This window comes from Eubalaena glacialis, chromosome 9 (assembly GCF_028564815.1).
Source record: "Eubalaena glacialis isolate mEubGla1 chromosome 9, mEubGla1.1.hap2.+ XY, whole genome shotgun sequence".
Lineage (NCBI taxonomy): Eukaryota > Metazoa > Chordata > Mammalia > Artiodactyla > Balaenidae > Eubalaena > Eubalaena glacialis.
This window is the reverse complement of record NC_083724.1, coordinates 82,011,515-82,037,613: the sequence shown is the minus strand read 5'-3', so window position 1 is coordinate 82,037,613 and position 26,099 is coordinate 82,011,515. Positions and strand designations below refer to the sequence as shown.

At 39.8% G+C, this 26,099-nt stretch overlaps 1 protein-coding gene across 5 annotated transcripts in view; it reads right to left on the bottom strand.

The window, feature by feature from the left end:
* NFX1 (nuclear transcription factor, X-box binding 1) overlaps nucleotides 1–26,099 on the bottom strand; it is a 77,994-nt gene that overhangs the window by 32,115 nt on the left and 19,780 nt on the right. For all 5 annotated transcript variants that reach the window (XR_009702091.1, XM_061200492.1, XM_061200493.1 and 2 more), the window contains exons 3-10: nucleotides 25,415–25,573; nucleotides 24,199–24,276; nucleotides 17,873–17,978; nucleotides 14,776–14,847; nucleotides 13,029–13,168; nucleotides 7,878–7,977; nucleotides 7,577–7,794; nucleotides 2,101–2,198 (exon numbers count right to left, since the gene is read on the bottom strand). Coding sequence is in view for 4 of the 5 variants with exons in the window: in XM_061200492.1 (XP_061056475.1) it covers nucleotides 2,101–2,198; nucleotides 7,577–7,794; nucleotides 7,878–7,977; nucleotides 13,029–13,168; nucleotides 14,776–14,847; nucleotides 17,873–17,978; nucleotides 24,199–24,276; nucleotides 25,415–25,573 (971 nt within the window). In the remaining variant the exon portion in view is untranslated. The remainder of the gene's footprint in view (nucleotides 1–2,100; nucleotides 2,199–7,576; nucleotides 7,795–7,877; nucleotides 7,978–13,028; nucleotides 13,169–14,775; nucleotides 14,848–17,872; nucleotides 17,979–24,198; nucleotides 24,277–25,414; nucleotides 25,574–26,099) is intronic.

The following is a 26,099-nucleotide window of genomic DNA, read 5'->3' as shown; positions in this document are numbered from 1 at the left end:
GACAAGCAAAAAAGCACAGAGACAGAGAAAGGGATTGTTGGGGAGAAAGAAGCAAACTGACAGTTGTGTATCCCAACCCTGTTTGTAATTCTTGGTCACAAAGAGCACCTCCAGGCATTACTAAATTTATGATTACTAAATCAGAGTATCTTACAGTCTTCAAGCTGGTATTTACAAAGCATAAAATGGTCCTGTACCTGACATTCAAAATACCTTTACTGTCCTATGTATTCTGTGATTTCATTCAGAAAAAAACCCCACACATCCTCATACAACTTTTGTCACATGTAAATTGCACTACTTTGACAATTTTTTCTTTAATTCTGAAGCTTACTTATTAAGCTAGCTCCCAATTTATGGACAATATCCTCAGAATCATTTGCAAGTCAGCTGCTACCCAGACCTTGGGCTGTATTTAACAAACAGAATCAACTACTCAGAATTCTGTCTCTACCCAGGCCTGTGTTCTGCTGGGACAGGTGCCGATATGCACTGAAATGACCAGAAGTACATCAGAGAGCAGGACAGATCAACATTCAGTATGTTCCCCAAGTTGGATTACCTACAGACTTCAGAGGAAAGCTTCTTGCCTCTTCTGGTTACAGACATAGAAATGGGCACTAATTCCAACATGGTAAGATGACTTTTTATAATACATAGTCCAATGAAGTTTGTCCCAGGCAGAAAGCAGAGGTTGACAAAACAGTTGTACAGTGAAAAATTAACACTATCTGAAGAGAGGTCTGGCCTTTGCCATTGGCTTCTGGGAGATAATCTTGGAATATCATGCCTAATGGGAGTGTCATTGTTTCCCTGGAGCCTTGGGTCACCAGACAGTCTAATATGATTTAGGGTGCAGGCTGGCCACACCGAAAGACCAATGATGTGATTTAGGGCATGGGCTTTGGGTCACACAGTGTTAGTAGACTTTGGAGGGACTGGAGGCTGAGATCAGCTACATGGGCAGTCAACCATGCCTACATGATGCAGCCCCAATAAAAACTGACCACCCACTCTCCGGTGGGTGAGCTTCCTTGGTTGGCAATACTCCACACATACAATCACACACTGGTGCTGAGAAAGTAACGCTGTTCCAACTCCATGGGGAGAGGACAACTGGAAGCTTCGTATTTGGTACTTTCTTGCATTCTGCCCTACATGCTTCTTCCTTTGGTTGATTTTAATCTGTATCCTTTCCCTGTAGTAAATTGTAATCAAGAGTATAACAGTTTTCAATGAGTTCTGTGAGTTCTTCTAGCGAATAATCAAATCTTGAGGGTAGCCTTGGGGACCACTGGATTGCAGTTGGTATCAGAGGTGAGGGTGGTCACGTGGACTGTTCTAATTCAGCAATTGTCTGAACTCCTACAGTGGGTGTCAGAAGTGAGGGCGATCTTGTGGACTGTGTTCTCTCTAACTTAGTGAGCTAACTGCTTGCAACGGTGCTATTGTTCTTCTCTTCTGGCATCTAGCATTATCACACTTGTATTTGGTCAAGCTACTTGTATATGTGCCCTAAGCCTATTACTGGCCTCTGAGCCTTGCGTGCCATACCCCTTCATACCTATCCTACAACTGGTCCATAGTAGATATCGGTATACATTGGCTGGATTGAATGAATCATACACAGTATTAACAGAAATAAGCCTGAGGTTATTTTGATTCCTTCCCTCCCACAATCACCAATTTAAAAGGCATTGGGTGCTTCCCCAGTGGCGCAGTGGTTAAGAATCCACCTGCCAATACAGGGGACACAAGTTCGAGCCCTGGTCAGGGAAGATCCTGCATGCTGTGGAGCAACTAAGCCCATGTGCCACAACTACTGAGCCTGAGCTCTAGAGCCCGCTTGCCACAACTACTGAGCCCGCTCGTCACAACTACCGAAGCCTACGTGCCTAGAGCCCATGCTCTGCAACAAGAGAAGCCACTGCAACGAGAAGCCCGTGCACCGCAGTGAAGAGTAGCCCCCGCTCGCCGCAACTAGAGAAAGCCCGCACACAGCAAAGAAGACCCAATGCAGCCATAAGTAAACAAACAAACAAACAAACAAATAAGTAAAAGGCATTGGTGGCAACAACTCTAGCATTTTGTAGGATTTACCTTTGTTCTGAAAGAGCATCTGCAGGAAATAACTGATGTGCGAGAGCATGGTCCACAGTCTCCTTCATGGCAGCGCTTTTCACAAGTATGAATGAAATCTTTAATAAAAATGAAAAGAGCTGGGAATGAAAATTGCAACTACTCATTTTCAGACTCCCAAATTAACTAGCCACAACGGTCTTCCACCTCTGTTCCCTGCAACTCCATCACCAGAGTTAAGGGAAGAAGGATGCTATCAATGCCTCTTCCCCTATCTTCCCTTCACCTGGCAGGCTGAGCCTTTTCCAGCAAGGACAGGCCCCAGCATTAGTCACAGCAAGATGCTCTGGAGCACAAGATGCTCTGCCTAAGTCAAAGAACAGATCTTCTGACTCTTTATTTAGACCTCAAGTCTCCAGGTTAGACTCGGATCTCCTTAAAATTGTAGCCATGGGTGACTTACTGAAGTACTCTTGACTCCGAAAATCACCTGGGGATCATAAGTAATCAGAAACCATCATCCATAATCTAAGCTCTATGAATGTTTGGTGATAGGTGGCCTGCTAGTCATTCTGCTAAGCTAGATTTTAGGACAAGTCCTGTTTCAAGGACCCCATCAGGGATCATCCATAGTCTTTCTCAATGGCTGCTGTTTACATGATGTATTTTTTCCATCCTTTTACTTTCAGCCTAACTGTACCTTTGACTCTAAAGTCTGTTTCCCAAAGATGGCATATAGTTGGATCTTTTTAAAAAATTCATTTTGACAATCTCTGGTTTTTGTTTAATTCACTGACGGTAATGTTAGTATTGATATAGTTGGATTTATGTCTGCCATTTTACTTTTAGTTTTCTTTACATCTCATGTCTTTTTTGTTAACTTAATTCTCCTTCATTGCTTTCTTTTGCATTAAGTGAATATTTTCCAGTGTAACATTTTTTCCTGGTAATGGCATGTTCCATTATGTTTTGAGTTATCTTCCTAATGCTCTAGGGCTTATCATATGCATCTTATTAGAATCTATTTCAGATTTGTACCAACCTAATTCCAGTGAGATACAGAAGCCTTACACCCATATAGCTCTATTTTCTCTTCTCTTTTGTGCTTGTATTGTTATACATATTACATTTATATGTGTTACAAATTCAACAGTACAATGTTCAAATTATTGCTTTATATTATGCCTATTAAAGAAGTTGACAAAAGAAAGGAGAGCAAGTATGCATTTATAACTTGTTATATTTATCTTATTTACCATTACTGGTTTTCTTCATTTGTTCCTACAGATCTGAGTTACCATCTGGTATCATTTCCTTACTCCAGTAAAACTTTGATCCCACCCACCTCCTTTGTGCTGTTATTGTCAGATACATTTCTATATACTGTAGGCCTAACAATACAATTATATGCATATTTTATACAATCACTTTTTAAGTCAGTTGCAAGAAGAAATATGCACTTATACTTTCTTTTATAATTATGTAATTACCTTTACTCTTTGCTTTTTCTTGTGGATTTAAATTTACGTCTGGGTTTACTTGGTATCAGCCTGAAGACCTCCCTTTAGTATTTACTGTAAAGTACATCTGCTAGCAGAGAACTCTGTTTTTCTCTTTTTTGAAAGACTTTTCCTGGATATAAGATTCTTGGTTGGTAATTTTTTTCTTTCAGCACTTTGAATAGGTCATCCCACTGCCTTCCTGTTGTGATGCAGTGTTCTCCACTGTTTTTGATGAAGAGTCAGCTGTGAATCTTACAGTGGTTCCCTAGTATGTAATGTGTCATTTTTCTCTTGCTGCTTTCAAGATTTTCTCCTTGTCTTTGGCTTTCAGCATTTTTACTATGTGCCTAGGCGTGGATCTCTTTGAATTTATCCTACTGGAATTTGCTGAGTTTCTTGGATGTGTAGATTAATGTCTTTCAATAAATCTGAAGTTTCCCACCATTATTTCTTTGAATATTTGTCTGCTCCTTTCTCCTCTCCTGGTGTTCCCATTACACGTTTGTGTGCTTAAAGGTGTCCCACATTTCTCTTGAGGTGCTGTTCATTTTTATTCACTTCATTTTCGCTATGTTCTTTGAATTATATAATCTCTATAGATCTATCTTCACATTTATTGATCCTTTCTTCTGCCAGCTCAAACTTACTGTTGAGTCCCTTTAATGAATTTAAAATTTTAATTACTGGAAAACTCCAGATTTTCCATTTGGTTCTTTTTTAAAATTTCTATCTCTTTACTGATATTCTCTATTTGATGAAACACTGCCTTTATACCTTCCTTCCTTTACCTCTTCAGGCACGGTTTCCTTTAGTTCTTTGAATATATTCATAACGGCTACCTTGAAGTCTCTGTTAAATTTGACATTGGTCACTCTCACAGAAAACTGAAACAGAAAGTTTCTGTTACCTGTGGGGTTTTTTTTTCTGTTTGCATACTTTGTAGTTTTTTGTTGGAAACTGAACATTTTTGGTAATACATTGTTTGCAGCAACTCTGGATACTGCTTCCTCTTTCCACAGCTTGTTTTTTGTTGTTGTTGTCTACTTGTTTATTTGTTTTGTGACTTGGCTAAGCTATTTTAGGGAAGTCTATGTCTATTATAGTATGAAGCCATTGGTGGTGTTCTTTAGATGGCACAGCCTTGGGCATGTGCATGGTCACCCTGGGATGACAATGGTTTTAGCAGGGCTCTCTTTGACTGTCTCTTTCCCTGATCTCTCTGTTAAGCTGTCTGCCTCATTTGGTATTATACTCAGTCCTGAGGCTCCACTAATTGCTGGCTGATTGCTCTATTATTTTCAACAATGTCCTGGGGCATAAACTGCTCAGCAGTCTGATCCAATAAAATTTGGGCAGAGGTATCTTTGAGGCAAATCTGTGAGGTTTGTTCTGACCCCAGGATGGTTCCTCTTAGTTATTTCCTTCCCTGGGTCTCTCTGGTGAACCAGTTGGCCTATAGTTTAGCTGTTGCTCTTAATTAAGAGGAGCTATTGTTTTCTAAAGGGCCCTTAGGCCTGAACTTCCCCACACTCTCTTTCAAATTAAAGTCAGTTCCTTTGGGGAATATTTTGGAACTCTTTCCTTATGGACTGCTTCTCCCCCCACCCCGTCACTCAGTCACTACTATGGGTGCTGGGTGAGATAGCAGCCTCTAGTTTTCTTAGCTTTCTTCTCTCACTGTGAAACCTCTCTCCTACAAGTGAGCTGGGGTGAGGGTGACTGATGCCCCAGTACTCCTGCCTGTTGTGACTAGAGTAGAGCCTCCAATCTATGGGTGGGCTGTGCGGAGGAAGGGAGTCCCCAACCTGTCAGCTCTGCTTACCAGAAATTTAGCCTTTTCAACTTGGAGTTGGCTGGGTTGGGGGGAGGGGGGGTGAGAAAAGCTGGTGGTCCACTCCTCCTAGCAAGTAACCCTTGACTGGGAGCTGAGGGTAGATGAAGCCCCAATTTCTTGGGCACACCAATCCTGAGTGGAGCTTTTGTTGAGCTGAGCTGGGAAGGGGTGGGGAAGGAGAAAGTAGGTTGTGATTCAAATGACACACACTCTTGCTGTTCTTACTCAGTTTTAGTAGATTTTCTTCAATAAAAATTTCTTCATTTGATGTATGCCCACAGGACAATTTCCAGAGACTTTAAATGGTTGCTTTTTTATAGTTTTCCCCAGCTTTGCTTGTTTTGCTCCTCATGCTACCATCCTGAAAGCAGAACTCCACCTAGTCTTTTGTACTAAAGCTATGTGTCTAGGACGGAAATTTCCTACTGGGTGAGATACTAAGACCTAACAAGCTTTCTATAGATAAGCCAGGTCTGAATAAACATGAGAGCCACTGTTACCACTAGCCATGGGCTTTTCTTTGAGATTCTCAATCCAACTCACCTTAGTTCCTTAAAAGTGCTCCATGATTAAAACTCTGCTGAGGTATAGCAGTTACTCTTGAGTCCCTTGAGCTGGTCTTGTCCCACCCCCAGGTCTGTTCATACTGACAGTTACTGTCCTTCTCTTGCTCAAGTCCCTTTGTATTAACTATTTCACATTTCTTCTTTCTGTCAATGCCAACAAGCTATCTTAGCCTCTGGGTAGGATTTCTGGTCATTATATATGAAATTCTTACAAAACTGACCCATGTGCTTTCTGAAAAGGGAAGACCTTTACCATCCTTCTGGATTTGGAAGTCATCTGATCTCTATTTCACAGGGCTTATCTGAAGATACATTTTCACAGTAGACACAGAGAAGCAACAGACAACTGATTTTCCTGATGAGGTTGAAATGTATTAAAATATGAAAAGAGGGCATTTCTTCTTTACACATAATTTTAAAGTCAGATTGAGAAAAGGAATTAGGTAGGGTGCTCCTACTGGTACCTGGAAGAAATGTGAAATCTCTCTTTTTGGAAAAATGCAAACCAAACCTAAAGATTCTATCTTTATCACAGTTAGTTATAGGAACACATCTCTTATTCAGACTCACTTGCCCAATTTCATTTTTCTAAACACACAGCCTTTGAACACTCACTCAGGAGAGAAGTTGCCAAGTCACTGCAAAAATGTACACATCCATATCCCAAGGACTGCCTCAAAAAGTCTCTGTCAGAAGCTCAGACTATTACTTTATAGCTAATCCCAACAAACGTTTTCTGGTTTCTATATCCAAGTAATCAGAAGCCACAACTCAGAAGAAAGGGAGAGTCACTAAAGGTAGGCACATAGGCATACTGAAAGCATTCATAAGAAAATAAACAACCAAAAGCTTTAACAAATAAATAAAACAATTCAAACTGTACACTGCTATGGGGAAATCGCCTGAGAAACCTCAGCAAGCCCAGAGGGAATCAGTGTATTCAGCATAATACAATAACTGAGGTTCAGGGAAATGATGACTCTGGGTCAAATAAGGGGAAAGAAATTATCTTCAGTATCCTCTGTTTAAAGAAAGAAGGGAATGTAAATTTTAGAAAAATTTCCCTCCAAAATGATGCTCAGGAGGTGTTATCCTCAGCTATATGGGAAACCTAGCTGTAGAGAAAGACATTTCTTGAGTGGTTCAAATGAATGAACTTTAAGTGTACTTAAAATTTCAGTTCTTAAACACCTCACCCAGTTATTTTAAGATGTTTCTATTATACGAAAATGCTTCTAAACACTTGTTGAACCCTAAATTAGTAAAACGATACCTGGCATTCATACTAGTGTAGGCTGCTAAGAGAAATCATAAACACCCCAATGCCCACTCCCCCACAAAATAGTATCTAACCACAACTGTCCTGAGTCGGCAATAAAATACCCGAATTAGAAAGAGAGATCGTTTGGGCAAACGTGAGTTTTCAGAAGTATAATCTGAGGAGCAAAGAAAAAGTACCCACACAAACTTGATCATAATATTTAGAAAAACCTCTGATATTGTAACTGGAATTATGTACTATTTTGTTTAAGTAGCCATTGCTGCCAAATATTTACATTCATATTTTTAAAGACAACTTTATGCCTATTAATTACCTAAGGAACCACAAGGCAGAGGCTTGCCGCACACTTTTCCACATGAAGGGACAGGATCCATGCATGTTTTCCGACCGCTACTTCCAAGTTCTAGCAATTGGCTGAGAGGGGTTTGCCCACAAGGGCAACAGCGCACCAGCTGGGGGAGACGTGGGCATGGCTGGCAGGGCTGAGGGTGGCACACCTGTGAACACGTGTGGTTCCCACATTTCAAGTCCCTATTAAGAAAAACAACAGACTATTACATAATTGTTGCATAAAATACAGCTTTATTCTAACTGAGAAAAACATCAAACCTTACTTGCCACATATCTTTAAGCAGCCAAAGTCCCCAAATCCATCAGACTTTCCTATGTCTGTTCCACATAACTCGTCTCGGGAGGTGCTGCCACAGTAGCATACTTGAGGACATAATTTCAGAAACAAAAGATTAGTAATCTGTACAGGTGCTTAAAATATTCTAAACAATCTATAAGAAAACACAAAATGCTATTCACTAGTGTTGATTAGACCTGATGCAGAAATAAATGTGGCTTATACAGCAGCTCTAAGCCCCACTTAAGAGCTTCACCACAGGAAAAGAATTAAAAAGGCCTTATTAGACTCTGTCCATATCTCATGGTGCCCCAGCAGCACACCTCAACATGAGCATTAAAGTGAAGCAATCCTTTAAAGTAAAAGACTACTCTCTGGTCCATAAGGCCATGGTTGAAAACCATGGATTGTGAGGCTTTCTGGGGTCCTGCGGAGATGTTGCAGGAGATGGAAGCTAAACTGGTGGTATTTACGGAGGAGTTGATAACTGGATTCCATCCTCACTTCAACCAAGCAGCATAGATTTAATACTTCATATCCTGGGGTTCACATAAAATGCCTGGAAAAAGTCTCTGATGCTAAAAAGAAATTTAAAAATAGGCACAATATAAAATCCTTATTAATTTGTATTCTACTATTGTTAAATTTGAAGTAATCATGTTTGAGTACTGACAATGAGTAAAAAGTGTTTCAAATAACTTGAGACTTTTATTTACTGCATAGAGAACCCAGTCTAATATCTATAGATTTTTCTATGGGTTGAAGAAATAATGGGTTACTTTATTTCTTGAGATCAGCAATAAGTATGTGTTATATTTAAGGAGCTGGTTTCTAAAGCAAACTAAAAAAAAAAAAGTTTCTGACTAGTAAGTAACAAAGTCTGGTAAGGACTAATTTTCATCAACTTAGATAATTGGTGGAATCAACAAATTGGTAAAAAAAACCCTAGCAACTGAGAGCTTCTGCAAGCAGGCTTTTCTTTGCTAAGTTTCTGCTCAAATAGAACAGAGGCTTTTTTTCAGAGACATAAGATAGCTGTGAACTAAAGAATCAAGGGTCAGAAAACTGTGACAATAACATTCTTTTCAAGTACACATGGAACATTCTGTAGGATTGACCACATACTAAGGCACAAAACAAACCTCAACAAATTTAAGAGTATAGAAACTATTTCAAGCATCTTCTCTGACCACAATGGCATGAAACTAGAAATCAACCAAGGGAAAACAAATGAGAAAAAAACCAATTACATGAAGACTAAACAACATGCTACTAAAAAACCAATGGATCAACGAGGAAATCAAAAAGCAAACTAAAAAACAGCAAACTAAAAAATACCTCGAGGCAAAAAGTCTGCAAGTAACAAATGCTGGAGAGGGTGTGGAGAAAAGGGAACTCTCTTATACTGTTGGTGGGAATGTAAATTGGTACAGCCACTACGGAAACCGTATGGAGGTTCCTCAGAAACCTAAAAATAGAATTACCATATGATCCAGCAATCCCATTCCTGGGCAAATATCTGGACAAAACTATAATTCAAAAAGATACACGCCCCCCTATGTTCACAGTAGCACTATTCAAAATAGCTAAGACATGGAAACAAACTAAATGTCCATCCACAGATGAATGGATAAAGATGTGGCACATATATACAATGAAATACTACTCAGCCATAAAAAAGATCAAAATAATGTCATTTGCAGCAACGTGGATGCAACTAGAGATTATCATACTAAGTGAAATCAGAAACAGAAAGACAAATACCATATGATATCACTTATATGTGGAATCTAAAATGTGACACAGGGCTTCCCTGGTGGCGCAGTGGCTAAGAATCCACCTGCCAATGCAGGAGAAACGGGTTCAAGCCCTTGTCCGGGAAGATCCCACATGCCGCGGAGCAACTAAGCCTGTGTGCCACAACTACTGAGCCTGCGCTCTAGAGCCTGCGAGCCACAACTACCGAAGCCCGCGTGCCTAGAGCCTGAGCACTGCAACGAAGAGTAGCCCCCGCTCGCCGCAACTAGAGAAAGCCCGCACGTAGCAATGAAGACCCAACGCTGCCAAAAATAAAATAAAATTAAATTAAATTAAAATAAAATAAATAAAATATGACACAAATGAACTTATCTATAAAACAGAAACAGACTCACAGACATAGAGAACAGACTTGTGGTTGCCAAGAAAGGGGGGGTGGGGGAGGGATGGACTGGGAGTTTGGGGTTAGTAGATGCAAACTGTTACATATAGAATGGATGGACAAAAGGTCCTACTATATAGCACAGGGAACTATATTCAATGTCCTGAGATAAACCATAATGGAAAATATGAAAAAGAATGTATATATATGTAAAACTGAGTTACTTTGCTGTACAGCAGAAATTAACACAACATTGTAAATCAACTATACTTTAATTAAAAAAAATTAAGCATGTAGATCTCAAAAAAAAAAGAAAGAAAAGAAAAGAAAATTGTACAATAAAAACAAAAGTAGAGCCCCTGATCAATCAGGAAATAATCTGAGTACAACACTAAAAACTCTACTGTGCTTAGGCACAAGAGACAGAAATATGAGCTGATGACAGAAGAGTTGGGTGGAGTCACTGCTGGTGAAAGAGTATTAAGGAACCAAAGACAGTCTGCAGAAGGGTCTCTGTTGCCAGCCTGAACCTGCTCAGCATTTTTACCAACACGTGAATGAAGACCCAGAAGGAATGCTTATTAAATCTCCAGATAACGCTGAAAGTGATCTTAGGAGAATTACAATTCAAGAAGATAAATAAACTACACTGATGGCCAAAATGCTTTGCTAGATATTTAATATGGACAAACAAAAAGTCTTCAACTGGGTTTGAAAAATCAGCTACGTACACAAAAACAGAAAGGAAGAGACTGGGATCCATACAAATCTGACAAAAAAGTGTGATTCAGCCCAATATGTATCAAGAGCTAAAAATGGTCCAAATCAAAGGGACTCTCCCACACTACAATCTACACTGCTAAAACCAAACTGCCAATATATACTTAACTCCTGCCTTATCTCAAAATGGATTTGAGGCAGCATATAAGGATACATGAGATATATCTAGAGAACATAAGTTAAAAGATGTGAAAAGAAAAAGAAAAACAATGGTAAGGATAGAGAATGAATCACAGCTAAAAAGTACACACTATAAAGATGAACATTAGGTCAGTTATACCAGCTTCCTAAGATATAGTCTTTGAGGAAAAACAACTTCTTGGAACTAAGACCAGACAAGACTTTATTCCAAGAGGACCCATAGACAGAATACTGAATAGTACATGGCACAATTCCCTACATAAAATCCTTACAGTGCACAGCACAAAACATTTCATAGGGTTATTTCTTATTGTAAGTGCAAGCACAGATCAATAGCATCACACCAAAGTAAAATCTAATAAAATAAAACTATATAACCAATACACAGTAGCTCAGGATCCCTGAAGACTAGAGGCAGTCATAAAAACAGAGGAACTACACAATATGTGGTCCTTTGAGACTCACTTCTTTCACTTAGTATAATGTTTTGGAGGTTCATTCACTTCATAGCATGTATCATTACTTCATTCCTTTTCATGGCTGAATAATATTCCTTTTTATGGACATATCACATTTATTCCATTCATCAGTTGATAGAAATTTGTATTGTTCACACATTTTGACTATTACGAAAAATGCTGCTATGAACATATATTCACAAGTTCTGTATGGACATATATTTTCATTTCTCTTGGGTATATGCCAAGGAGTTGAATTGCTGGATCACATGGTAATTCTATGTTTAACCTTTAAAGGAACTACTGGACAGTTTTCTTTTTCTTTTTCTTTTTTGGCCACACCACACGGCTTGTGGGATCTCAATTCTCCGACCAGGGATTTAACATGAGCCATGGCAGTGAAAGCCCAGAATCCTAACCATTAGGCCACCAGGGAACTCCCCTGGACTGTTTTCTAAAGTGGTTATACTATTCTACCCTTATTGTGGTTTTAATTTACATTTTCCTAGTGTTTAAAGGTGTTAAGCACCTTTCATGTGTTTATTGACCATTAACATATTCTCTTTTGTGAAGTGCCTGTTCAAGTCTTTTGCTCACTGTGTGAGTTGTTCGTCTTTTTTTGGTTGATTTGTAGGAGTACTTTATCTTTTTCTTTTTCTTTGGTAGGAGTACTTTAAATATTCTGAATACAATCTGTGATTTATCAATTCATTTTCTTAATGTGATAAAGTTCAATTTATCAATTATTTTCTTTTACGGTTAGTATTTTTGCTGCTCTATGAAGTCTCTGCCTGATCCCAAAGTCATGAAAATATTCTCTTATAGTTTCGTCTGGAAACTATGTTTCTGGGTTTTACATTTAAGCCCATGACCCATATAGTATTAATTTTTGTGTAAAGAGTGAGACAGGGGTTGGGGGTCACTTTTTTCCCCCACATATACATCCAGCTGTTCTAGGACCATTTGTAAAAAGACTCCTTTTTCTACCGAATTAACTTAATATCTTGGTTGAAAATCAACTGACTGTATATATTGAGGTCTATTTCTGGACTCTATTGTCTTCCATTGATCTACTAGTCTACCTTTACACCAATAACCACAATGTCACAATTACTGTAACTTTGTAAGTCTTAAAATCAGGTCTTTCAACTGTTCCTTTTCAAGATTACTTTGGCCTTTCTGGGTCTTTTTCAAGTAATTACTGCAAAAAAATTTCACAAGCAGTTACTTTTAAACAGCATTAAAAAAATCTACCGTCCAAATTCTATAGGACAATGACCTATACTGGTATTATGCAACCAAAATAATGAAAACCATCTAGGGAGTTCCCTGGAGGTCCAGTGGTTAAAGACTCTGTGCTTCCACTGCAGGGGGCGTGGATTCGATCCCTGGTAGGGGAACTAAGATCCCACATGCTGCAAGGTGTGGCAGAAAAACCCCCCAAAAACAAAAAACCGTCTAATCATTCATGTATCTCCAGTTCTCTCTACCCAAGGTACCAGACCTAATAGAGTCTTTGTGACTACAGGCTTGAGACAAATCCATGTCATCAAGACAACCATAAATAAGGTTCCAGAAAAGTACCCAAGTACTGCTGGTTGGTGTGCTCACCACTTACCTTGGTTTAATATGATCCGACAAGGCTGGCATGGACCCCCATGGCACAGCTCAGCACAGTGGTGCCGACCACAATTCAAAACATTCCCACAAGGGTTAGAACAGTGGACTGAGATGGCCTGACCACAGCGAACTGTGTGCCTGTAAAAATAGATGTAAAGACAGCATTAGTCTAATGTTGGATATTGAGGTCCTATTTGACAGCTAAACTAACCTTCCCCCAAAACCTACTAAACCTTTTCTCTTTGCCCAGTTTCCCCTACTTTTCCTCTTTCCCTCTTCCAATCATTTCCTCAATTCCTCTTCCCTTCTCTACTCTTTCTTCTTTTTCCTCCTTTGCTTTCCTTATTTCCTATTCCACCTTTTTTCTCTCCCCTATTCCTCAATTCCTCTTCCCTTCTCCACTCTTTCTTCTTTTTCCTCTTTTGCTTTCCTTATCTCCTATTCTGCCTTTTTTCTCTCCCCTATTTTCTGGCCAGTGAGGAACTGAGGGCCTAAGTATTTGTTACAATGTGATTTCTTCTCTGAGTTGAAACAGCATGCAGGAGGGGAAAGAGCCTGGAGCTCCCATAGTATCTTACAGAGGTGGGTAGGGAGGTTGGGAGGTGTAGTTGTAATGAACATTCTTGGAATGAAAGCACAATGGCATTCTCCTGGGACCTGGCACTCTGGCATTTTAGGCAGTTATGATACTTAAGAACATACTGTATGTGACTTTGATTCAGGATGGGGAGATCATTCTGGCTTTGTTCTAATAAACATCCTGATTTTGCCGACTTGTCCGCTAGAAAAGGATATGAGGCCGCTGCTCTTAGACAATCATCTTCAGGTTTCTTTCCAGGGTAATGGTTTAGACCTTGGAGTCTACTCTCCCACAAAAAGTTTTATTCTATCCCCCTACTCCCACTTCAACTACATATTTTGTTTTAAGAAGTCACTGTCACATACATAGATGATCAGTTTCCAGTGCTCAGCGTCACAGCTAACACCAACCCCTTGAGGAAGACACTATTATTTCTACCATACGATAAGAAAAATGAGGCTCACCAAGAAGCAACTTGCCCAGGTCAACAACTAGTTAGTGGCAGAGCCCAAATCTGACCTGGGCTTTCTGACCCACAGCCCCTTGCATGTGACTCTCTGTAAGGCCACACTGCTACCCTTGTAAGTTCAGTAAACATTTAAAAAATGCTTATCACTGAAAATCTGCACTATCCCATCTCGTCTTGTAGTTCAGAAATCATTTTGCGGTCTTAACTGGGCCTCCGCAGCTATCAGTGATCCTTGCACTGATAAAGCAGGAAAACTTGCATTGTAACGAAAAGAGAGCGGGCTCTGGGGCTACTTATTCTTTCATTCAACAATATTCACTGAAAACCTAGACACCAGATACTATGCTAGGCACAGATAAGTGGCCCTTGCCTCCTGGACCTTAGCAGGCCTGGGTTCAATTCCTGGTTCTTTCACCCACTAGAGAGGTTAAGAAAAAAGTCCCTGTCACCTTGGCATTGCATCTGAAATGGGTAATCTCACTATTTTATAACTTCTTAATCACCTATAAGATTGCAGGATTAAGGCAGCACAGGAAATTACTATTTATGGAAAAGTACTATTTACACCTACCATTTATTAATGGTAGTAAATAAATACTATTTGCACCTACCTACTAATCTTTTATTTTAGAAATTCATACATAAACCATTAATGTGGAAACTGAAGTCTTCTTCAGAGTACAATTCTAACTTTACCTGGTCCGTCCACATTCACATGTTTTAGTCATAAATGCAGGGCAGGGTGGGCAAGGTCCAGGATGGCAGAGACTGAAAAAGAAAGGCTGTGATGAATAAATCATACCCATGTATCCAAACTTAAACAAAGCTGCCCCAGCTGGGCCCTACTATGAATATGGCAACAAATAAACTTCCTACGAAATGTTTTAGTATTTGTCTAAAGTTGATTAAACTATTTAAACAAAGATACCAACAATGTTTTTTATATAGAAAGAATCGATAGCAGTATCATCTTAGAATATTTAACGAGAAAAGTAAAGCCCAAGTCAAAATACTGGTTTTATTTGGGTCTGATAGTCAAAGATAACATTTCTAAATATGGTCTCAGCCCACTTAGTACAGTGAGTAGGGATAAAAAGAGTCTGCCACTCAGGATGGCCAATGGGGTCCTTTAGAGGATCAGAACCTGAGCAAAGTAACAGAGCTTAAATCTGCTAGATCCATGAGAAGTACAGACATTTTCTCATCAGCTGGTAAAGTGATAACCAGGTGATAGGCTAACAATGGGAACATTGAAAAGAAGGTTGCTTGGGGTGAGGGGAGGCATGTTGGTAACAAAGGGGAAAGGGACTCATGGAAAAAAACCGTGCCTAATTTTTGCTATAGGTCAGAATCAGGCCTCTGAATAGTATGCTTTTTATAGGAGCTATGCTATAAAGAGACCAAAGAAAAAATGAACAAAATGGAAATAAATTCTAATTCAAATAAATACTGCCCTCTTCAAAGCAGACACCCCTGGTAAATTACACACCTGTACAGAAATATCACTACTTAAAACATTTTGGGAACTTTGGGGGAGGGCAGGGGGGACACCTATGTGATGGCAAATCACAATCCTTTGGGAATTAAAAGCCAATCAGAGGGGACTTCCCTGGTGGCGCAGTGGTTAAGAACCCGCCTGCCAATGCAGGGGACACGGGTTCGAGCCCTGGTCTGGGAGGATCCCACATGACACGGAGCAACTAGGCCCGTGAGCCACAACTACTGAGCCTGCACTCTAGAGCTGGCGAGCCGCAACTACTGAGCCCATGTGCCACAACTACTGAAGCCTGCACGCCTAGAGCCTGTGCTCTGCAACAAAGAGAAGCCACAGCAATGAGAAGCCCGCGCACCGCAATGAAGAATAGCAACCGCTCTCCGCAACTAGAGAAAGCCCGCACGCAGCAATGAAGACCCAACGCAGCCAAAACTAAGTAATAAAATAAAATAAATAAATTTTAAAAAATAGCCAATCAGAGCCAAGTGTAATTAATCAAGTGGGCAACAGAATTTGCTATAAAAATCAGGTGTGCCTATGAAGTGGTCTGGTTGGATTTTTTATGTGACTACTAAATCAGTTATAATAATTCTTCAATGAGCTTTAAACACTGAAAACAATCCAGGAACATGTGCCCAGTCTCCTAAGATGATCCATTTTGACAGACAGAACCCACAGGAGACATAAGATTAAGCATGCTTCTTTAAGGATGAGTATCGTTATTCAACAGTTATATTTCACATGATATACCTCAACCCTTTCAGGTGAAATAATTTTCATGGCTGGACATTTAAATAACTTTATTTTTTAAAAATAAATTTATTTATTTTTGGTTGCATTGGGTCTTCGTTGCTGCATGTGGGCTTTCTCTAGTTGCCATGAGCGGGGGCTACTCTTCATTGTGGTGCGCGGGCTTCTCATTGAGGTGGCTTCTCTTGTAGAGCACAGGCTCTAAGTGCACGGGCTTCAGTAGTTGTGGCACACAGGCTCAGTAGTTGTGGCTCACAGGCTCTAGAGGGCAGGTTCAGTAGTTGTGGCACATGGGCTTAGCTGCTCCACGGCACGTGGGATCTTCCCAGACCAGGGCTCGAACCCATGTCCCCTACATTGGCAGGCGGATTCTTAACCACTGTGCCACCAGGGAAGCCCTTAAATAACTTTAGACTGATAGACAAACTGCTGGTCAAGTGTGGATGATTCCAGGTTATTTCAAATATCCCTGAGGCCTGGACTTAACCCCAGGTTCTCATAACCTTCAGAGCAGTGGTTCAGAACACTGCCTACATATTAGAATCATCTGAAAAAAACTACAATGCTTAGACCCACCCCAGGAGATTCTGATTCAATTGCTCTGAGGCAGAGACCGGGCACTGGTGTTTTAAAGTGCTCCTTAAATGACTGACCACCTGATCTGTATCACAGTGGTGTTCTCTGACAGTCATGACAGGGCCCCATTTCTGCTGAAGGCTTTCTAAAGATAATTCATGTGGAGGATTAATTTCTTGTTACTGCATTTACTAAAATGGCAACTAAGGGAAGGAATAGATGAGTCCCTGAGCTCTGACCTATGGAAGCAGTCAAAGGAAGAGGAAGGGCTGATTGTCCAGCAGATGGCAGACCATGCTGTTTAGCTCAGTCCGAATAGCTCTCCCCACAACGATATTCCCCAGCACCGTCCCTACATCTTGATCACAAGACCTGTGATCCAACCCTTGCTCCATACAATAGAAGCGAGGTACCAGTGGAAGCAAGTATAACACTCTGATGTCTGTTTTCTCTTAGATTTGGGTAATAAAAGCAAGTGTTACCATTTCTTGACCACTTACCATGTGCCAGGCTCTGTACCAAGTCTCTTTAGTGTGTTAATTAATTTAATATTCATAGAACTCTGAAACTATTTTTGATCTATCATTATTATCTTACAGGTCCAGAAACTGAGGCTCAGAGAAGTAATTTGTCCAACATCACATAACTGTTAAGAGACAAACCCAGGAATTAAACCTTTGTCTGAAGCCAAAGCCCATAGAAATTTATTTGTAACTGATCAACTGTTTATTATTGTGCATTTCTCTCCTCATCCGTAAAATGGAGATGATAAATATCTATACACCACTGGGCTGTTGTAAGGATTCAACGAGTCAGCTCTTGCAGAGTACCTGGCACAAAGCAAGTGCTCAGTAAATGATACCACACTGTCCCTCACCCAGTCCTGTTACATGGTAACCAGATATGTGTACTGAGAGCCGTAAGCAAAGCGTGTTCACCAGGAATCCCCAGGAGTCTAGTGTTCCAACTTACAGGTTACAGGAATGTGGGCAGTCCTGGCCAGGCTGTTTCTTTCTACACACCTCACCACAACTATGTGGAATTTCATTTCTGCTCCATTCAGGATTCTTTACCTTGCCTAAAACATATCAAATAGGAGAGTCAATGGTATAAACTTCAACTGCATCCTAGACTTTGATGAAATAATACAATATAGCCAGACAGCATGAAACATCAGGACGGTGTTCATTAGTTCAATAAACACATTGTCCTAAAATAAGAAGGTGAACGTAATGCTACTCATCAAAAGCTTCACTGAGTATGATAAATTCTGGATTACCTGGAAAAGACAGTCATTTTTACTGATGAAAATGTCACTTAAATTAATGGACACATTTAATCTAAGATTTAAACAAAACCTACAAGATAAGCTTTCTGTAAATGGGTCTTTGAACTGATATGGGAATATCTACTGTAAGGATCAGAAAGAGGGAATAAGGGAAGACAGCAATGCGGGGAGGGGAGAGGTAGTAAGAAATGGAAAGGACATCAGTCCCCCAGTATAGTAGGAACTCACCTATTCTAAAATTAAAATATAGGCATAAAAGGGTTGTAATTTTTAACATCTTTATTGGAGTATAACTGCTTTACAATGGTGTGTTAGTTTCTGCTTTATAACAAAGTGAATCAGTTATACATATACATATGTTCCCATATCTCTTCCCTTTTGCATCTCCCTCCCTCCCACCCTCCCTATCCCACCCCTCTAGGTGGTCACAAAGCACAGAGCTGATCTCCCTGTGCTATGCGGCTGCTTCCCACTAGCTATCTATTTTACGTTTGGTAGTGTTTATATGTTCATGCCACTCTCTCACTTTGTCACAGCTTACCCTTCCCCCTCCCCATATCCTCAAGTCCATTCTCTAGTAGGTCTGTGTCTTTATTCCTGCCTTACCACTAGGTTCTTCATGACCTTTTTTTTTCTTCCTTAGATTCCACATATATGTGTTAATATACTGTATTTGTTTTTCTCTTTCTGACTTACTTCACTCTGTATGACAGACTCTAACTCCATCCACCTCACTACAATTAACTCAATTTCGTTTCTTTTTATGGCTGAGTAATATTCCACTGTATCTATGTGCTACATCTTCTTTATCCATTCATCTGACGATGGACACTTAGGTTGCTTCCATGTCCTGGCTATCGTAAATAGAGCTGCAATGAACATTTTGGTACATGACGCTTTTTGAATTATGGTTTTCTCAGGGTATATGCCCAGTAGTGGGATTGTTGGGTCATATGGTAGTTCTATTTTTAGTTTTTTAAGGACCCTCCATACTGTTCTCCATAGTGGCTGTATCAATTCACCTTCCCACCAACAGTGCAAGAGGGTTCCCTTTTCTCCGCACCCTCTCCAGCATTTATTGTTTGTAGGTTTTTTGATGATGGCCATTCTGACCGGTGTGAGATGATATCTCATTGTAGTTTTGATTTGCATTTCTCTAATGATTAACGATGTTGAGCATTCTTTCATGTGTTTGTTGGCAATCTGTATGTCTTCTTTGGAGAAATGTCTGTTTAGGTCTTCTGCTCATTTTTGGATTGGGTTGTTTGTTTTTTTGATATTGAGCTGCATGAGCTGCTTGTAAATTTTGGAGATTAATCCTTTGTCAGTTGCTTCATTTGCAAATATTTTCTCCCATTCTGAGGGTTGTCTTTTCGTCTTGTTTGTTTTCCTTTGCTGTGCAAAAGCTTTTAAATTTCATTAGGTCCCATTTGTTTATTTTTGTTTTTATTTCCATTTCTCTAGGAGGTGGGTCAAAAAGGATCTTGCTGTGATTTATGTCATACAGTGTTCTGCCTATGTTTTCCTCTACGAGTTTGATAGTGTCTGGCCTTACATTTAGGTCTTTAATCCACTTTGAGTTTATTTTTGTGTATGGTGTTAGGGAGTGTTCTAATTTCATACTTTTACATGTACCTGTCCAGTTTTCCCAGCAGCACTTATCGAAGAGGCTGTCTTTTCTCCACTGTATATTCTTGCCTCCTTTATCAAAGATAAGGTGACCATATGTGCGTGGGTTTTTCTCTGGGCTTTCTATCCTGTTCCACTGATCTATATTTCTGTTTTTGTGCCAGTACCATAGTCTTGATTACTGTAGCTTTGTAGTATAGTCTGAAGTCAGGGAGCCTGATTCCTCCAGCTCCGTTTTTCTTTCTCAAGATTGCTTTGGCTATTCGGGGTCTTTTGTGTTTCCATACAAATTGTGACATTTTTTGTTCTAGTTCTGTGAAAAACACCAGTGGTAGTTTGATAGGGATTGCACTGAATCTGTAGATTGCTTTGGGTAACAGAGTCATTTTCACAATGTTGATTCTTCCAATCCAAGAACATGGTATATCTCTCCATCTATTTGTATCATCTTTAATTTCTTTCATCAGTGTCCTATAATTTTCTGCATACAGGTCTTTTGTCTCCTTAGGTAGGTTTATTCCTAGGTATTTTATTCTTTTTGTTGCAATGGTAAACGGGAGTGTTTTCTTAATTTCACTTTCAGATTTTTCATCATTAGTATACAGGAATGCAAGAGATTTCTGTGCATTAATTTTGTATCCTGCTACTTTACCAAATTCATTGATTAGCTCTAGTAGTTTTCTGGTAGCATCTTTTGGATTCTCTATGTATAGTATCATGTCATCTGCAAACAGTGACAGCTTTACTTCTTCTTTTCCGATTTGGATTCCTTTTATTTCTTTTTCTTCTCTGATTGCTGTGGCTAAAACTTCCAAAACTATGTTGAAGAATAGTGGTGAGAGTGGGCAACCTTGTCTTGTTCCTGATCTCAGTGGAAATGGTTTCAGTTTTTCACCACTAAGGATGATGCTGGCTGTGGGTTTGCCATATATGGCCTTTATTATGTTGAGGAAAGTTCCCTCTAGGGTTATAATTTTATAATCAACGTCACTCCACAAATTTTAGTAAGCCTATTCCATGAACTTAGTGCAGGGGCAGGATGAGTAAAACCGAGGTGCGGGACTCCTCCTTGCCCTTGAGCTATTCATCCTCACTTGGGCAATTTACACCCTAAATGAAGCCTGTTCCCAGCCCTTGGCCTCTGCTTTTCTCTCTTGTCTGTCTCTTTCAGAAATCTTATTCATGCTGTGTGGTTCAATACATCTAAAGGCTGATGAGTCCCAAATCTACATTTCTGCATTGCCCTGAATCCTCAGTTTCAGTCCTACATGTCCAACCGTCTGCTGAACATCTGGGCTTGGGGTTTCACAGTCACTTCAAATTGCCTATGTATCTATAGTCAAAGTTAGCATCTTCCCTCTTAGATCCCACCCTCTCCAGGGTTCCCTATCTGTTAGTGACACCATCACTGTCAAGAGTCACACAAACTCAAAAACTAGAGTCATCCTCCTTTTTCTTTCTATATTCTATTTAGTCACCAAATCTTGTCAATTTTCCTACATAGTGTATCTCACACCTCACCTCCCCCTCTACTCCTGCTGTTCCTCTCTACTGGCCAGAACCTCATCTCTAGACTATTAGAAAAGCTCCCCTGCCTCTGTGCTTTCTTGCTCCAATATGGTGCCCAGGTTTTCTCCTACCATCTCTCAATGGCCCAACCTCTTTTCCCTGACTCTCAATGATGTTTTTTTCCCTTCATCTGCCAGGGTTCTGCATTAGACTCCTTTTCACCCATTACCCTTTCACCTACTAGAATCTCATCTATTGCTCTCACCTGTGACTATCGCCCCTAATTCCTGATCTTTCTTCAAACATTCTAACTCCCTGGAGAACATCTTCCACTGGATGTCTTACTCCTCCAACTCAACACTTTAACTCCAACTGAACTCATTGTCCCCACCAAACCTGGTTCACTTGCCCTGCCCTTTTCTGTTCTTGGTATCACCATTTCCAAAAGCATGAAACTTTGGAGCCACATTTGGGTTCCTTCCTTTCCCACTGCTGTTAATTCCTGTTTACCTTTGAAATCTTATATCCCTTCATTTCTGTCCCACTCTAAAACTCATTGCAGACTTTTACTATTCTTCATCTGGGTTACTGTAAGTCCTCAAACTGTTTAGGTCCCAAAATACTCTACTCACTGCCACCAGACTAATCTTCATAAAGAATCAGGGAATTCCGTGGCAGTCCAGTGGTTAGGACTCTGCATTTCCACTGGAAGGGGCCCAGGTTTGATCCCTGGTTGGGGAACTAAGATCCCACATGCCTCGGCACGGCCAAAAAAAAGAAAAAAAAAATACACACACTGATGCCCTCAGTGTGGCTTCCCACCACCTGACAAATGAAGTCCCAATATCTAGGCCTGGCATGAAGAAGTCAGCCCTACCTTTCCAGTCATCTCACACTCCTCTATCTTCATAGATCCTGGGCTCCATAACTGGATGACTTCCTCTTCTCCCAGCAGATCCTAAGCCTTCCTGGTGTTAAACCTAGTTTTCAAGCCTGGTTCAATTCTACCTCCTTCAGGAAGGCTCTTAATCCTCCAGCCAGAAGTCAAACTCACCCCAAAGATCTCCCACAGACTTTGTAGTAGAACAGCAAGTTAACTGTGTCTTAAATTTTAGACTGTAAGCTCTGGGAAGTCAGTAAATAGTCTCATTCTTCTCTGTTTCTTCATGGTACCTGTTACATTAATAAGTTCTCAATAAAGTATATTAAACCAATGGTCTCCTTTTTTTATTCAGCTGCGTTGCATGGCTTGCAGAATGTGGGATCTTAGTTCCCCAACCAGGGATTGAACCCAGGCCCTTGGCAGTGAAAGCACAGAGTTGTAACCACTGGACTGCCAGGGAATTCCCGACCAGTGGTCTCCTTGAAGAGCAGAGTGGGGCAAAGTCCTCAGGTAAAATCAGGCCATTATTTGCCTTCCCACACCATTCCACCTCACTCAGATCATCGTGACCTTCATCCCCACATTCTTCTGCCTTCTTAGGGTCTCATATCCAATTTGTCAGTGAAGGCTTTAACAAGATTTTAAATTTCATTATGATGCTTCATGTTTAAAAATCCTTTAAAAATAAGGTAATTAAGCCTGGGTATTGGTCTTATTTGTCCAATTTTCGATTGATCTCTTGCATCCAGTTTCATGCTGCCTTTCCAGTAGTACATTCAAGAATATTCATTCCTTCAGCTAATACTAATTCAGTATCAGATTTTGGCAACAGAACATACAGGACCAACAGATTCTGGATAAGAGTGGCCAAAGTGGGAGAGGAGATAAGAAAGGGGAAGCTTCCTTTGGAAGCGGATGGTTGGGGTCAGATCTTAAATGACACAGTGGATGAGATTTAAAGAAAAGAAGGGGAAGAACACTGTAGATAGTTGAGTTCACAAAGTGATTGAGTCTAGAAGTGTTGATGGTCAGTGACTGACTCTTGGTGAAAGCTGGCAGTTAAGTAACAGGAAAGGAGAAATATGAGCAAATTAGTTAGAAAAATAAGGAGAGCAGGTAGAAAAGAAACAGAAAGAGCTAGTCATTTCAAGAAGTGAATGGTCAAAAGCATTAAGGGCTGCTGTGTGGACAAAAAGGTTAAGAATTTATAAATCAGCCCTGGATTTGGTCAGGAAAGGGTCATTGATGATTTCTGAATAAGTTTCAGTGAGGTAATGAGGACAGAAATAAAAATGCAATGGTTCAAGGACGGAAACAAATGGTTAAGAAATAAAATCTGAAAAATCGACAGCCAGATGGTAAAGGTTACCCATTAAAAGACAGGCAGGAAAGAGGAAAAAAAAAAAAAAAAAGACACGCAGGAAATAGGTTAGCAACAGATATGAGCATGTAGATCATGAAAAGTTTTTTTCCTAACACATGGAAGAACTGAGCTATTCAAATCCAGGAAGAAGTATTCCATAAAGAGGGAGGGCACAAGGATAGTTTGCAATGCTGGTTTACAGAAAATCTCTCTTTATTATAAAGAACAATGACTGATTTCTTGGATTAAAATAAAGTACACTTCACCAATACTCTACTCATGTTGCTCAAATCCAGAATTTCAAAGCTGTTACCGTTAGAGATGAGAAGAAGCCCATGTTTGTACCCACCTCTGCCATCTGGTCAGCTCTGATCTAAACTAAGATCAAGGAGACCTGGTGGGCATGATGAGAAGGCCCATCTCCAGAACAGTCTGCCAAGAACACAAAGGCCTGTGACTCTAGCTGTGTGACAGACCACACACATGTGATGTCTTACAAACTCCTGTAGCTCTGAAGTCTTATTAGTGACTTCTAAAACATGCCCAGCACACCGCCTCTCCTGGGCTGGGAACTGAGGTACAATAAGCAAAGTGGAAGAGACTCCAGTGTATGCAAAAAAACTCACCACAGAAACAAGTATAGTTATTAGGAACATGTGCAGAAACATTCTGACATGCAGGGCACCTCCAACCACTCTGGCCATCTGTCAAGAAAAATGAGAGGAAATCAAAATAATTTCCTTACAAAAGCACATGTAATTTAAGAATTTTTAAATCTATGGAAAGCCATAATATTGAAGCAGTAGTAGTAATTTCCATGTTAAGGATATCAGACATTTAAGAAACAAATTCACAATACTGAATTCTTTGCTTAAATATTGCATTTAGGCTTATATTTATAAGGACCTCAGATATCGCGAATACAGTGGGTATCCATTTCATTCCATTTTTTAAAATTGAGATATAATTAACATATAACATTGTGTAAGTTTAAGGTGCACAACATGTTGATTTGATACATTTATATATTACAATATGATTATTACCATAGTCTTAGTTAACACCTCCATCACTTCATAAAATTAACATTTCATTTTGTGGGACAGTGTTCTATTATTTTTAATATCAAAGTAAACATCTGAATCTTGGTTTGAAAAAAAAAGTAGGATAAAATACTTGAGTACATGCAGGAAAACTCAAATGTCTTAAATTAGAAGAGCCAAAGTTCAGAAAGCATATTTTTAATAACATTTGCATTATCCCTAAATACTAGTGTACTTTGGGAAAAGCCCACAAAATACTATGGAGAAGATCTGTTAAAGGCAAAGCAACTTCAAAATCCTAAGGGTAAATTAAACATTGTTTTCTATAAATTTTCTAAAGCAAACTATACAAGAAATGTTTTCTAATGAATAAGCTACAAGGATGTATAGTACAACACAGGGAATATAGCTAATATTTTATAATAACTATAAATGGAATATAACCTTTAAAAATGGTGAATCACTATGTTGTACACCCGAAACTGACATAATATTGTACATCAACTATAGCCCAATTAAAAAAAAATCGTTCTTTATAGTTGCTACTTGGATAAAAGCTACCATTTTCAGTAAAAGTGACTGATTTTGTTGTACCCTAAGTATATTTTAATTTGTTATGCTTAGCTGGTTTAAGATTTATAGCTTAATAATGGGCATCCAAAATATGTGATCAGGGCAACATACTCTCCCTGCAGATAAAACACTCAAGAGGAATTAAGTAGTATTTTTAAAGCTAAGTTTAAAACCTGAACATATCAAACGGGTGAGAATAACTACTCAGAAAAGAGAAATGACTGACCTGCTTGAGACGCTGGAGACCTTGCCCATTTCTTTATGCAGTTCAAATGAAACACATGGTAACAGCTCTGACAACTCCACACTGGGGCTGTGACACGAACCAATTCACAGCACACCATGCACTCATATTTTTCTGCGGTTAGCTGTTCAATTAAAGAACCTGTTTAAAAAACAAAACAGATAAACTCAAACACAGAAAAACATTCCTTAGTCAACCAAGGATCAGCAAGGCATTTGAGAGAATTCAAATGTAGAGATTTTAAGGGATGTATGATTCTGAGCAAGGTGACTGTTCAGAGTTTGAGGCCAGGAAGGGGCAGGAATATGCTGAGGTAGAGGACTTAGGAAGCAGACATTCAGGTAGAGATTCCCACAGTTGAGGAAACATTCCCAAGAAACTGCCCAGGATCCTAGCAGAATAGCCAAACGCCCCTCGTAACACACGGCTTGAGCATTCACAGGAGAAACATGCTATAGCACCTTGCCTTGCCCTCTCAATCTGGAAGGCTCTGCATCTACCACATTCATGGATTCAGGTTAGGGAGGGGCTCGTGAAGCTACAGTGGTCAGGTGCAAGAAACCTAAGCCTAGACAGGTTCCAACAACCCACGGTGGTGAGATGGTTCTAGTAGATGCCCTCAAAGTCTTTAGTTATTCACTCAAGAAAGACAGGCTTGACTCCTACC